We start from the raw sequence: 14,333 nt of genomic DNA on the forward strand, positions 1-14,333 counted from the left end.
AAAGTTATCTGAAAAATATGTAAGGCTGCAGAAATGTGTGACCAACAATGGTGTCTTGGTAAACTCATTTGAACGATTAAAGTAGTAGAGATGTACCACATAGACACAAATTTGAATATTAAGTAATTATAAGGCTTAGGACAATTAAAAGATGCCTTAGGGGTGCCTGGCTGGCTTAATAGAGTATGGAACTCTTGATCTCAGAGTCAGGAGTTCAAGCCCCACCCTGGGTGTAGATATTACTTAAAAAAAAAAAAAAGGCATCCTCAGATCCTGAGGAAAAATAGACAAATGTTAAAAATAAAAGAGGGGCACCTGCGTGGTGCAGTCAGCTAAGTGACTGACTCTTGGTTTTTCAGCTCCAGTTGTGATCTCGGGCCTGATGAGATGAAGCCCCACATGGGGCTCCACTCAGCACACAGTAGTAGGGTTAAGGCTCTCCCTGCCCCTCCCCTTCCCAGTGGGCGCTTTCTTTTTTTCCTCCCTAAAATAAATCTTGTCAAACAGAGAAAGACAATTATATGATCTCACTCATATGTGGAATTTAAGAAACAAAACAAAGGATCGGGGCGCCTGGGTGGCACAGCGGTTAAGCGTCTGCCTTTGGCTCAGGGCGTGATCTCGGCGTTATGGGATCGAGCCCCACATCAGGCTCCTCTGCTATGAGCCTGCTTCTTCCTCTCCCACTCCCCCTGCTTGTGTACCCTCTCTCACTGGCTGTCTCTATCTCTGTCAAATAAATAAATAAAATCTTTAAAAAACAACAACAACAACAACAAAGGATCATAGGGGAAGAGAGGAAAAAATAAAAACAAGATGAAATCAGAGAGGGAGACAAACCATAAGAGACTCTTAATCACAGGAAACAAACTGAGATTACTGGAGGGGATGGGGGTGGGGGGATGGGGAACTGGGTGATGGACATTAAGGAGGGCTTGTGATGTAATGAGCACTGGGTATTATAGACCACTGATGAATCAATGACCTCTGCCTCTGAAACCAAGAACACATTGTATGTTAATTAATTGAATTTAAATAAAAAATTTTAAAAACAAAGGGAGAAAAAAATAAAATTTTTTAAAAATAAATAAAAGGGTATGCACTAGAAGTAAAAAAAAGACTGGAAACCATAGTTCTACTTTACAGTTCATAGAAAGAAATACTGAGTGCCAAAACAATATCAATAGAGGAAGAATAATGTTAACAAATACCGGATACTGGGACATATCTATGTGCAAAAGAGACCTCTGCCTTACAACATACACACAAATTAACTCAAAATGGGGTGCCTGGCTGGCTCAGTCAGCACAGCATGCAACCCTAGATATCAGGGTTGTGAGTTCTAGCCCCCAGTTGGGAGTCAAACCTACTTAAAAAAAAAAAAAAATTGGGGCGCCTGGGTGGCATAGCGGTTGAGCGTCTGCCTTCGGCTCAGGGCGTGATCCCAGCGTTATGGGATCGAGCCCCACATCAGGCTCCTCTGCTGTGAGCCTGCTGCTTCCTCTCCCACTCCCCCTGCTTGTGTTCCCTCTCTCGCTGGCTGTCTCTATCTCTGTCAAATAAATAAATAAAAATCTTTAAAAAAAAAAATTAACTAAAAAGGATCAGACCTAAATGTGTATGTAAAGCTAAAACTATAAAGCTTTAAAAACAAAACGCAGAAGTAAATGGTTTCTTAGCTATGACACCAAAAGCATAAGCAACAGAAGAAAAAAAATAAACTAGACATATCAAAATTGAAAACTTTTGTGTTGTAAATGTCAAGAAAGTAAAAAAGACAACATACAAAATAGAAATATTTGCAAATTATCTGTCAAGCAATTTGTGTCCAGAATACACAAAGAATGCTTAAAACTCAGTAACAGTAAAAATATAAAGAATCCAGAGGATAGGGGCACCTGTGTGGCTCAGTCAGTTAAGCGTTTACCTTCTACTCGGGTGCCGAACCTGGGGTCCTGGGAATTGTTGCTCAGCAGGGACTCGGCTTCTCCCCCTGCCTCTCCCTTTCCCCCTCTCCCCTACTCATGCTCTCTCTCAATAAATAAATAAAATCTTAAAAAAAAAAAAAAAAAGAATCCAAAGGATCGGAGCAGACATTTTTCTAAAGAGATACAAATGACCAATAAGCACATGAAAAGATGCTCAACATTAGTAATCAGGAATATGAAAATCAAAACCACAATGAGATACCATCTCATAACCACTAGCAGGACACACAGTAAGTGCTGTCAGGCATACAAAGAAATTGGGGCCTTCACTCATTGCCTGTGGGGTTATAAAAAATATGAGGCCATTTAAAAAAAATAGTTCAGTTGGAGGCGCCTGGGTGGCTCAGTCCATTGAGCCTCTGACTCTGGATTATGGCTCAGGTGGTGATCTCAGGGTCCTGGAATCAACCCCAGAGTAAGGCTCCAGCTCAGGAGGAAGTCTGCTTAAGGATTGTCTCCGTTCCCCTGTTTGCATGCTCTCTCACTCTCTCTAAAATAAATAAATAAATCTTAAAAAATTAAAAAAAAATAGTTCAGCTGTTCCTCAAATTATAGGATTCCATTTATATGAAATGTCCAGAATAGGCAATCAACAGAAAAGAAAGTAGACTGAGTATCTACCTGCCTGAGGGTGAGGGTGGGGGTGGGTATTAGCGAGGTGGAGAGATTGTAAAGTGGCAGTTAAGGAAGGGGTAAGAGATTTCTTTTAGGAGTAACGAAAATGTTCTAAAATTAGACTGTGATAATGATCACACAACTCTGAATATACTAAATTATGTGTATATACTACCTTAATTTTATGTCATTGGAATCCAAACCTCAATAACGCTGTTAAAAAACAAATACTGCTTAAGTGCTAGTATGAAACTACAGGAATCCACCAGTGTAATAAAAAAAATACCCAACAGTTTCTAAGACCCAACAATGCAGCTATCTTAGATACCTTACCAATTTTGATCTCCACTCCTCATAACTGATGAGGCTAAACAGAGCTTCTCTCGGATGGACCATGGCTCTGTAGGGCCAGTACTCAGCAGCTTGTGTTCTAAAAGGAGAAAAGTCTTAGAGAACAACCACTAAGACACTAGTTCCAAGGCCCAAAGGGAGGGCTAAAAGCCTAATGCAAAACATCCCACCTTGTAGGAACAAAGTGAGTTACTATAACGGAATCTCGATTTTCACCTCTCTACTAAAATACCATCACTATTCATTCCCCGCAAATTGCTCTCAATATCTGACAAAACTTACTTCTTCAAATGACATGGCTACTTTGTCTTATTTTAAAAAGGCAGGGGAGAACGTCAGAGTAAGATAAGGCAGTTCTCCCGATAGGCCCAGTTTTAAGACTACTTGATTCCGATTAGAACGCGAGGGCTTATTTCCCAGGATTCCGAGCAGCCGCTCCCCTCCCCCACCCCGCGCCTACGGCCCTGCCTCCTTCTTAGCATAAACTTGTTTACTTCTCTCAGTACTTCCACCCCTATGCAGCTGTCGGACCTAAAGGATCTTTTCAATGTACGAAACAGGAAAATGGCTGAGATGCACAAAACGCAATTTCCCTAGCGTCCGAAAAAGCTAAGAGTTAAAGCACCCCATTTCTCTGGGAGTTAGACCACGGGCCTCACAAACGCTGGCCAGAAAACGAACGGCTCTTTGAGACGTTACTCCTATGGCTTACAGCATCTCCTCGTCTGCACACCCAAGTTTCCTGAGCCCCTTTATCTCGCACTCCGCAGAGTTCCCAAACACACAAGGATTCGCTGAGCTGTATCTCTCAAATCTCCGCAGCCTCCCTGAGACACAACACCCTACACTTCTTCTGGGCCTCTAATCGTTAGTCTTCACGATACGGTCGAGCGCAGGTTTCTCAAGACCCTGGGATCTTAGGCAATCATTGGTCCTAATCCCCAAGCAAGTGACAGAAAGCTGGTACCTAGCCTCTGGTCTAAAAGGCCTTCCACGCAATAACAGCAAACATACTTACTACCCGTTCCTGTCGCCATCTTGGCCCTGAAGTCTCCAACGCCCTCAGGGAAGACAGTCTGGTACTGCCGATGCTCGGGAACTCTGGGAAATAGAGTCCGAGCATTTGTTCGCGATGCCTCCTGGGAAACGTAGTCCCAACCACCGGGATGAGCAAACCCTAAACCAGGCTTCTTGAGTGCTCCTGGGAAGGAATATGCTAAAGAAGATGGCTCTGAAGCCTCAGAATTTCCTTTAGGTTTCTTAGAAAAGAAGTTCGTAGGGTCCAAGGAAAACTGTTAAGCGCGAAGAATTGTACGCGGCCTTACTCCAAACTCCGTCAGTTGGTAACCCGGACCCACATGAGAGAGCAGAGGTCAAGCCAGAGCAAACCGTCTACCGGTATCATCCGCCCCCTTTCCTTGCGCTGATTGGCAGCTGCAGGCTTCGCTCTCTGATTGGCCGAACGAACGCAGCGCGTAATTTAAAACATTGTATCTGTAACAAAGGTGCGCCTCGTGGGTGGAGCTGTGCTCTCAGACGGCCTAAGACCAGGTTCGGCAGCAGGGTGTGTGAGCCGGTACCAGAGGAGGAGTGAGTGTCGCGTCTTCGGTGAGTTTGCGGCTCTGCCGGAGCCCAGCTGCGGTACCAGTTCTTGCCCTCGCGGGATAGGCTTTTAGAAAGCGAAGGTACCGCCATCCTTTTTTTTTTTTTCTTTTTTAATACCTCTGTCCTCCCTTGGGGACTGAGTGAGGTTGGAGAAGGACCCCAAGGCAACTATACCACCTCCTCGATACCGGTGGGCGAGGCACCCTAATGAGAGTGTGGCCCACTGCTTTTAGAGCGAGGTATCTGTTCATTCCTTTTGGCGGTCGGAAATGCCTAAGACTGGATTACGTGATTAACTCCTCTTATCCCCTATCCCTCTACTGGCGTTTGAAAAGATAAGGGAGTAGGAATTCAGGCAGCGAGAGGAAGGTGTCCTGGGGCAAGGAAATTATTTCTTACCTAGAATTTGCAGCCCCTTCTGTCCCTTAAGGTTCTCCTCCCTACCCACTCTTGTCTCTTTGTAGACCTAAGCTGCCCCTGCTGTCATGTCGCAAGGGATCCTTTCTCCGCCAGCCGGCTTGCTGTCAGATGAGGAGGTTGTAGTCTCCCCCATGTTTGAGTCCACAGCTGCAGATTTAGGGTCTGTGGTACGCAAGGACCTGATATCAGACTGCTCGGTCATCTCCACCTCCCTGGAGGATAAGCAGCAGGTAAAAGAGTTGGACAGTGGCTTGGCAGCAGAAAGTGATATCCTCAGCCTACCATTCCATACAGAATTAGTATGATGTCAAAGACAAGGGTCTGAGAGATCAGTTCAAAATTAAGAGCAAGACAGGTTAAAAAAATGTAAATTTGTGTGTCCATAAGAACTATTATTTGCATTCCATTAATGAACCACTCTCACGTGCATACTCTTAGTCCTATAAGGGAAGGCTAATAGTTCTATCTTCTTCCCCATGGAAGAAGAGGCCTAGTTGTGTAAATAATTTGCACAAGACCATACTGCCATTAAGTATGTTTTCAATATCAACTGTAGCTTCCATTTATGGAGACTTTATGCTAAGCTGGGGCTTCTCAGCTGCAGCATTATGAACATTTGGGGCCAGATAATTCTTTGTTTTAGACTGTCTTGTACTTTAAGTTGTTTAGCAGCATACCTGGCCTCTACCCACTAGATGTCACTAGCTCCTTCCCACTGTGACAACCAAGAAACTTCCCCTGACATAGCGAAATGTCCCTTGGCGGGGAAATGGCATTGGTTGAGAACGACTCTGCTAGGAAGTCTCCTCTTTTATAGAGAAAATTTCATGAGAACAGGAGCCTTGATAATGTCCCTGACTGTGGACGACCAGAGCCTTAGATTTCCCAGGCCATAGTAGGCAGATCTCTAAACATCTGTTGAATGAATGAAGTGGGTTCTATTATTAACCCAATTCTACAGATATGGAAACAGAGGCAGAGAATCTAAACTTGTTCAAGATGTCATACTTCTAAATGATGGAATTGGAACTCAAATTTAGATTTTTTTTTCTTTTTCTTAAGATTTTATTTATTTGACAGAGATAGAGACAGCCAGCAAGAGAGGGAACACAAGCAGGGGGAGTGGGAGAGGAAGAAGCAGGCTCATAGCGGAGGAGCCTGATGTGGGGCTCGATCCCATAACGCCGGGATCAGGCCCTGAGCCGAAGGCAGACGCTAAACGACTGGACCACCCAGGTGCCCCTCAAATTTAGGTTTGTCTGCCTCCAAGGTGCTTATGTTTTGCTGTAATACCACATGCTGATTTGCATACCGCTTAACCAGTTCTGATTCAGAAAGTCAGTGTGGCAGTCCATGTTTCCAGGATACTGAAGACAGTGAAGGGTGATAAAGCAATGAAAAACCCCTGTGGGTTGGAGTGATTGTGGAACTATAGAGCAGCTAGCTATACAGACATTTGAGGTGAAATGGGGATAATGTTAGCAGGAATCTCTGGAAATATGCTATGTTTGCTCATCTGCTTGGAAGTAACTGCTGATTCCGGCCTGGAATTCTGCCACAGGTTCCATCTGAGGATAGTACAGAGAAGGTGAAAGTATACCTGAGAGTTAGGCCCTTGTTACCTTCAGAGTTGGAACGACAGGAAGATCAGGTGAGTGTCTGAGGAGGGAGGATTTAAGATGGAATGATGCAATACAGGAAAGGTTCCCAGGATTGTTTCCTTCTGTGATTTTTTTTTTTTTTTTTTACCCCTTCTCAGGATTGTGTCCGTATTGAGAATGTGGAGACCCTTGTTCTACAGGCACCCAAGGACTCCTTTGCCCAGAAGAGCAATGAGCGGGGAATTGGACAAGCTACCCATAGATTCACCTTTTCCCAGGTATGGAGGTACTGGTTTATGAACAAGGACCAACATATTAGGGGTAACTTTATTCTCTATTTAGAGGGGAAGCTTTTTACTTGACTGTGAGTTCCTTATATATGCATGTCCATAATTTGGGGGACTCATGTGCAAGTCAGTGCATCAAGTACTTTATATGCATTAATTCCCAACATCTCTAGCATTATTATCATTCTTGTTCCTGTCTTCCTGATAAGGATACTATGACTCAGTGAAGGTTATGTTGCTGAATCCATGTAGCTAGTCGGTGGTAGAGTTAGGCCTTGCATCTAGAACTATCCATCTCCAAAGCCCACACTTGTGATTACTGTGTTGTCCCATTGTGTGTGTAGTCTGCTGCTACACACACAATGGCCTTGGAGGCTATTGAAGATCAGAGCCAAGGACCGGGGTAGAATCCCTCCATCCTTGATGGTACCTGGAAGTATTTGTTGATTTGGATGAAAGATGCACTGGCAGAGAGTGGTTTAGTCTTCAGTGTTTGGAGAGCAGCTGGCAGCACTGCAGGAAGAGGTTGCTTGAGTAGGCTTCAGAGCCAATCACCCAGAAAGGGACACATCTGCTGGGTCTGTACAGGAGGCAAGTGGGAGATGAGGGATGGGCCTCTGAGAAATTGGGTCTGTCTCTAGATCTTTGGGCCGGAAGTGGGACAGGCATCCTTCTTCAACCTGACCGTGAAGGAGATGGTAAAGGATGTACTCAAAGGGCAGAACTGGCTCATTTACACATACGGAGTCACCAACTCAGGGAAAACCCACACAATTCAAGGTGAGTGAGTAGTAGGCCTCACAGAATTGCTGATTGGCCTGTAATGATGGATAATGATGCTTTTTGTTTTGTTTAAGTTTTTTTTATTTATTCATTTGAGAGAGAAAGATAGGGAGAGAGAGTGACAGCAAGAGCAGGGGGAGAGGGGAGAGGGAGAAGCAGACTCCCCACTGATCAGGAGCCCAACACAGGACTCCATCCCAGGACCCTGGGATCATGACCTAAGCTAAAGGCAGAGGCTTAACCAACTGAGCCATCCAGGTGCCCCTGTGATGATGTTTTCTTTGCCTTTTGATGCTTTCAATTTGGGAAGAGCACTCAGCTGTCCATCTTTCACATGCTTCCAGGTACCATCAAGGATGGAGGGATCCTACCCCGGTCCTTGGCTCTGATCTTCAATAGCCTCCAAGGCCAGTTTCATCCAACACCTGATCTGAAGCCTGTACTCTTCAATGAGGTAATCTGGCTAGACAGCAAGCAGATCCGACAGGAGGAAATGAAGAAACTGGCCCTGCTAAATGGAGGCCTCCAAGAGGTGAAGTGCTGGTGTTCACAAAGGTGGGGCTAAGAGGACAAATCTGTGGAAAGTTTTGTACTTACTTTCTCCCTGGGCCCCTCCAGGAGGAGCTGTCCACCTCCTTGAAGAGGAGTGTCTACATTGAAGGTCGGATGGGTACCAGCACCAGCTTTGACAGTGGCATCGCTGGGCTCTCCTCCAGTCATATGACCAGCAGTAGCCAGCTGGATGGTACGTACCATTACTGGGCTTTGTACCAAGTAACAGTAGAAACCCACTCCCTTGCTCCCAACGGCTGCCAGGGGTATAGACCAGAGGTTTCAGCCTAAGCTGCTCCTTCTAAGGCCCCCACAGGCCAAAGGGGAGATGGACTACTCTAGAGCTGATGCCCTGTACATGGGCTTCTTCCCCAGAAACGAGTCACCGATGGGCACAGCCAGACACTGCCCCTGTGAGTGTCCCTGCAAACATTCGCTTCTCCATCTGGATCTCCTTCTTTGAGATCTACAATGAACTGCTTTATGACCTGTTGGAACCACCTAGTCAGCAGCGCAAGAGGCAGACTCTGCGGCTCTGTGAAGATCAGAATGGCAATCCCTATGTAAAAGGTATGGGAAGGTAGGGAGCCTGCCAATAACCCTGAAATGGGACTTGGGAGAAACCTGGACAAGTTAGGTGCTCCCATCTTCTATATGCCTTTCTCTTCTTTGCCTCAGATCTCAATTGGATTCACGTTCAGGATGCTGAGGAGGCCTGGAAACTGCTCAAAGTGGGTCGTAAAAACCAGAGCTTTGCCAGCACCCACCTGAACCAGAACTCTAGCCGCAGGTGAGTGGGCTATGGGAGTCAACTTTTTACTGTGTTCTAGGAAACAAGAGTCCTCCACCTGGTCATGGAAGATACACAGTGACTTTTCTTTTTTCTTCATTTCCAGTCACAGCATCTTCTCAATACGAATCCTGCACCTTCAGGGGGAAGGGGATATCATCCCCAAAATCAGCGAGTAAGTTTTTCCATTTAGAAATGTGGGCTTCTTGGTCATAAATGGTACTGGAGGCAGGGGTTAAGGGAGGTCCTCAGGGGAATTACTTCTATTAGAGTCTTGCTCTGCTTCCTTGGGTACAGAGATCCTTGGTGGGTCCTCCCCTCCCCAGAGCTATATGAAGGGCTGGAAAGCTCATAACATGTGGGGTCCTTATGTCAGATCCTGTCCATCATTCAAGGTTGTCCCTCTGTGATCTGGCTGGCTCAGAGCGCTGCAAAGATCAGAAAAGTGGCGAGCGGCTGAAGGAAGCAGGAAACATTAACACTTCTCTGCACACCTTGGGCCGTTGTATTGCTGCCCTGCGCCAAAACCAGCAGAATCGGTGAGCTTCTGACTGTAAGCCGTGGGCTGGGATGGTCTGGAGCACTGCAGTTTGCTAAGAGACTTCCTGATTCTCACTGGGGATGGTGCTGGGATACTCCAAGGGCTGGAATTCTGCTTACAGCTCTGTTCTCTGATCTGCTTCTAGGTCAAAACAGAACCTGGTTCCCTTCCGTGACAGCAAGTTGACTCGAGTATTCCAAGGCTTCTTCACAGGTCGAGGCCGCTCCTGCATGATTGTCAATGTGAATCCCTGTGCATCTACCTATGATGAGACCCTTCATGTGGCCAAGTTCTCAGCCATTGCCAGCCAGGTAAGAAGCTGTAGGTGTAATGGTTGTGCTCACTTTGGGCTGGTACCTTTATTTAAGGAATCTACTAGGGACTAGTTATGAATTCAATTGATTTCCCACCTCCTCCCCACCTAGCTTGTTCATGCTCCACCTGTGCACCTGGGATTCCCATTGCTACAGTCATTCATTAAGGAACACAGTCTACGGGCATCTCCCAGCTTAGAGATGGGAGCTAAGAGAGATCCAGACCTTGATGATGACATTGAAAATGAAGCTGACATCTCCATGTATGGCAAGGAGGTGAGAATGCAAGAAAGCTCTGGGGGTAGCAACTTGATGGCTATATATTTTCCACGCTGTCTTCCAGGTGGGCCTTTACCTTTGTAGGGCATGGACATATGATCACTTCTGAATCGTGTGTCCCTCCAGGAGCTCCTGCAGGTGGTGGAAGCCATGAAAGCATTGCTTTGTAAAGAACGGCAGGAAAAGCTGCAGCTGGAGATGCAGCTCCGTGACGAGATTTGCAATGAGATGGTGGAACAGATGCAACAACGGGAACAGTGGTGCAGGTATCAGCTGAGTGACCACTCTGGGTCTGTCAACTAGACCAGACAGAGGGTGGGGAATAGGGACTAGGATAGAGTTGTGCCTCAAGCCCTCTCCTCCAAATTCCTCAGAATCTTCACTCCCTTACCTCTTCTCTTTTTAAAAAAAAATTTATTATGGGGGCATGTGAGTGACTCAGGTGGTTAAGCGTCTGACTCTTGATTTTGGCTCAGGTCACAATCTCAGGATTGTGAGATGAAGCTCCCACATCGAGCTCTGCACTGGGCGTGCACCCCGCTTTAGACTCTCTGTCTCCCTCTCCTGTTGCCCCTCCCCACCACTCAGTCTGTCTTTAAAAAAAACTTATTATTGAAGTATAATTGACATACAATATTAGTTCCACATGTACAACCTAGAAATATGACAATTCTATACATTACTCAATGTTCACCACAGTAAGTGCAGTCACCATCTGTCAACCATACATTATTACAATGTTACTGACTATATTCGTAATATTCTACTTTTCATCTCTGTGACTTATTTATAAGTGGAAGTTTCAGCCTTTTAATTCCTTTTAGCTATTTCACCCATTCCTCCCACTCCCTGCCCTCTGGCAACCACCAGTTTGTTCTCTGTATTTAAGTCTGTTTTTTAAAAAAAAGTCTGTTTTTTGGTTCGTTTTTTAGATTCCACATAAAAGTGAGATCATATGGTATTTTGTCTTCCTCTATCTGATTTCACTTAACATACTTTCTCAGTCCATCCATGTCATTGCAAAGAGCAAGATTTCATTCTTTATGGCTGAGTAACATTCCATTGTGTGTGTGTGTGTGTGTGTGTGTGTGTGTGTGTGTGTGTGTATGCATATATAAACCCCATCTTCTTTATCCATTTTTCTCCTCTGACAGTGAACATTTGGACACCCAGAAGGAACTATTAGAGGAAATGTACGAAGAGAAACTAAAGATCCTCAAGGAGTCACTTACAAGTTTTTATCAAGAAGAGCTTCAGGTGAGTTGCCCTGAAGCAGCCCCAACTAGCCACTGATTCCCATCACTAGCTTGTCTGATGGAAACAGATTTTATAAACTCTGGTAGGGCAAGAATATGTAACTCAGTTTTTTCTAGTCTTTTTAGTACTGTATAGGTGTCATTCTTTGAATTAAGAGTTGGGTGACCTGGAAATGGCTTAAGTGCTAACAGGCTTATTTTTAAGATTTTATTTATTTATTTATTTATTTATTTGAAAGAGAGAGAGAGAAAGGGCAAGCATGAACAAGGGGGAGAGGCAGAGGGAGAAGCAGCCTCCCTGCTGAGGGCAGAGCCTGACATGGGGCTCGATTCCAGGACCCAGAGATTATGACCTGAGCTGAAGTCAGATGCTTAACCGACTAAGCCACACAGGCACCCTGCTAACAGGCTTTTGAGGCATAACTGTCAGGGAAGGTTTTCACTATTCAGTCATCCGTTCCTGCAGGATTTGTCTGACTCTGGATGGACCTGTGCTCTCTGCTTCCCTCTTAGGAACGGGATGAAAAAATTGAAGAACTAGAAGCTCTTTTGCACGAAGCCAGACAGCAGCCAGTAGCCCCTCAACAATCAGGGTCTGAACTGTCCCTTCGGCGGTCACAAAGGTTGGCAGCTTCTGCCTCCAATCAGCAGCTCCATGAGGTTAAAGCTAAACTGGAACAGTGCAGAGCAGAGCTAAACTCCACCACTGAAGGTAAGGAAGGAGAGAGGGCACAAAGCATTGGAGTGGTTCAGAGAACTGTTCTTCAAATTTGGGCCTCCAGACTACCAACTCCATAATTTCCTCAACTCTGAGCTACGTCCCCTGACCTTTCACTCTAGGATGCACATGGCCTCACTTTTTATATTTGCTGCAAGCTACTATTAATTTAGGTAAGAGGTAAGTCCAAGGCTAGAAAGCCTACATACTGAAGTTTCTTGTTTCCTTCCCTCAGAACTACGGAAGTATCAGAAAATGTTAGAACCACCACCTTCAGCCAAGCCCTTTACCACTGATGTGGACAAAAAATTAGAGGAGGGCCAAAAGGTAATTTACACCTTTCTCTGTTACCAAGGCTCTTACCTAAGGCAACTTCCAACCCTGTACCTGTGGTTTATGAGGACCAGGGTTTTTGTTTTTGTTTTTTGTGCACAGTCCTGCAGAGTGTCAACTTCATTTAGCTGACTAGCCTTTCTAATTTTACTTTTCTTCAAACGGCTATCCAATTCCTTCAGTTCTTTCTCCTGGTCGATCTTGGCCACAATGTGGTTCCTACTTTTCAGAATATAAGGCTGCTACGGACAGAGCTTCAGAAACTGGGTGAGTCTCTCCAATCAGCAGAAAGAGCCTGTTGCCACAGCACTGGGGCAGGAAAACTTCGCCAAGCCTTGACCACTTGTGATGACATCTTAATCAAACAGGTTAGGGCTATATATCTCCTTCTCTCTCATCAGCCCACTCCAGAAAGAAGAATGAGAAGCAGAAGAGAAAGGCAGAGATTTTTGGGCTAGTCCTGAGGGAGGATAGTTTATCTTCTTTGCAAAATAAAATTATTTACTAAGTACAGGGTACTATGCTAAGTAATTTATAAGCAATTCCTGTTATAACAACCCTATGGAAGTAGATATTATCATATTTCATCCAAAATGTATAGATTTGAAGGGGTGCCTGGCTGGCTCAGTCAGTAAAGCCTGTGATTCTTATCTCAGGGTCATGAGTTTGAGCCCCACATTGGGCGTGGAGGCTACTTAAAAAAATAAAACTCCATATTTAAAAAACAAAAAAAGCCAAAACGCATAGAGTTTAAGAAACTTATATTACCACTAAGACAAAACACTAACAAGTTAGCTATGACAACTGTCATCAGTAAATGCACCCTGATTTGAGTGAAAAAAAAAAAAAAAAAACTTAGACTAAACACAGCTTTTTTTTTTTTTTAAGTTAATTTCTTTTGGGTAATCTCTGCACTCAGCGTGGGACTCAAACTCATGATCCGAGACCAAGAGTCGCATGCTTTACTGACTGAGCCAGCCAGGTGCCCCTAAACACAGCTCTTAATACATAGGCACTAGGGCTCTTGGAGGTTTAAGTAAACTTATTCAAGCTCATGCCATATATTAGAAATTGTCCTTCTATTCAGTGCTATTTGTTTGGGGCTTAAAGAAAATACCCCCTATTCAATAAGCTCTGACTTTAAAGAATTAATCTTTGTAAAAACAGTTGTTAGTAACTAAGTAGGAGATGGCATGTATTACCTTGCCCTTTAGTTTCTCTAATACACCAGACCAAACTGTTTTAACTTTATTCACCTTCCTTAGGATCAGACCCTGGCTGAGCTGCAGAATAACATGATGCTAGTAAAACTGGACCTTCGGAAGAAGGCAGCATGTATCGCAGAGCAGTATCACACCGTACTAAAACTCCAAGGCCAGGCTTCTACCAAAAAGCGCCTTGGTGCCAACCAGGAAAACCAGCAACCAAACCAACAGCCCCCAGGGAAGAAACCGTTCCTTCGAAATTTACTTCCTAGAACACCCACCTGCCAAAGCTCAACAGACTGCAGCCCTTATGCCCGGATCCTGCGCTCACGGCGCTCCCCTTTACTCAAATCTGGGCCTTTTGGCAAAAAATACTAAGGCTATGGGGAAGGAGAGAGCAGTCATTGCCCTGAGGCAGGTCACTGCTTGAGACATAGTCTCTTTTAAAAAGCTTTACCAATACCTGGAACTGTATCCAGAATGCAATATATAGACACTAGTTATTTTCCTCCCTTTTGTAATATAACTATGTAATCTCATGCTTTTTTACTTATATGGTTTCTATGCACACAAAAAGTTATATTAAATAAACATATTGTTCACATCTTTTGTGTTTTTTTCATGTTTTTTGTTTGAATTCCAATTTTAACAAATTCATTGAAACAGGACTTAAAAAACAGGGAAAAAATTGAAAA

At 44.6% G+C, this 14,333-nt stretch overlaps 2 protein-coding genes across 9 annotated transcripts in view; one reads left to right on the forward strand and one right to left on the reverse strand.

Annotated features, from left to right (window-relative positions):
• Positions 1 to 4,314, reverse strand: part of BRD8 (bromodomain containing 8) — a 33,140-nt gene extending 28,826 nt beyond the window's left edge. For 2 of the 6 annotated variants that reach the window (XM_011229279.3, XM_011229277.3), the window contains exons 1-2: positions 3,973 to 4,307; positions 2,937 to 3,033 (exon numbers count right to left, since the gene is read on the reverse strand). In XM_011229279.3, the coding sequence (XP_011227581.1) occupies positions 2,937 to 3,033; positions 3,973 to 3,991 (116 nt within the window). In that variant the 5' untranslated portion in view covers positions 3,992 to 4,307. Of the gene's footprint in view, positions 1 to 2,936; positions 3,034 to 3,968 lie in introns of all 6 variants that reach the window. The other 4 variants (XM_034656067.1, XM_034656068.1, XM_034656070.1 and 1 more) reach the window with 4 other exon arrangements.
• A 59-nt stretch (positions 4,315 to 4,373) lies between these two features.
• KIF20A (kinesin family member 20A) lies at positions 4,374 to 14,254 on the forward strand. Of its 3 annotated transcripts, none has more exons than XM_002922725.4 (19): positions 4,384 to 4,562; positions 5,024 to 5,209; positions 6,541 to 6,630; positions 6,739 to 6,858; positions 7,509 to 7,647; positions 7,995 to 8,182; positions 8,269 to 8,395; positions 8,578 to 8,772; positions 8,881 to 8,992; positions 9,099 to 9,167; positions 9,388 to 9,531; positions 9,679 to 9,844; positions 9,959 to 10,123; positions 10,253 to 10,392; positions 11,281 to 11,383; positions 11,896 to 12,094; positions 12,336 to 12,427; positions 12,664 to 12,801; positions 13,699 to 14,254. In XM_002922725.4, the coding sequence occupies exons 2-19, from the start codon at positions 5,045 to 5,047 to the stop codon at positions 14,014 to 14,016; spliced, it is 2,670 nt and encodes an 889-aa protein (XP_002922771.1). In that variant the 5' UTR covers positions 4,384 to 4,562; positions 5,024 to 5,044; the 3' UTR covers positions 14,017 to 14,254. The 3 variants fall into 3 exon arrangements, with proteins under 3 accessions (XP_034511964.1, XP_002922771.1, XP_034511963.1); XM_034656072.1 differs by having other exon boundaries at positions 4,483 to 4,639; XM_034656073.1 differs by lacking the exon at positions 5,024 to 5,209 and having other exon boundaries at positions 4,374 to 4,562.
• Positions 14,255 to 14,333: the final 79 nt, after the last annotated feature.

The sequence above is a fragment of the Ailuropoda melanoleuca genome, chromosome 3 (assembly GCF_002007445.2).
Source record: "Ailuropoda melanoleuca isolate Jingjing chromosome 3, ASM200744v2, whole genome shotgun sequence".
NCBI lineage: Eukaryota > Metazoa > Chordata > Mammalia > Carnivora > Ursidae > Ailuropoda > Ailuropoda melanoleuca.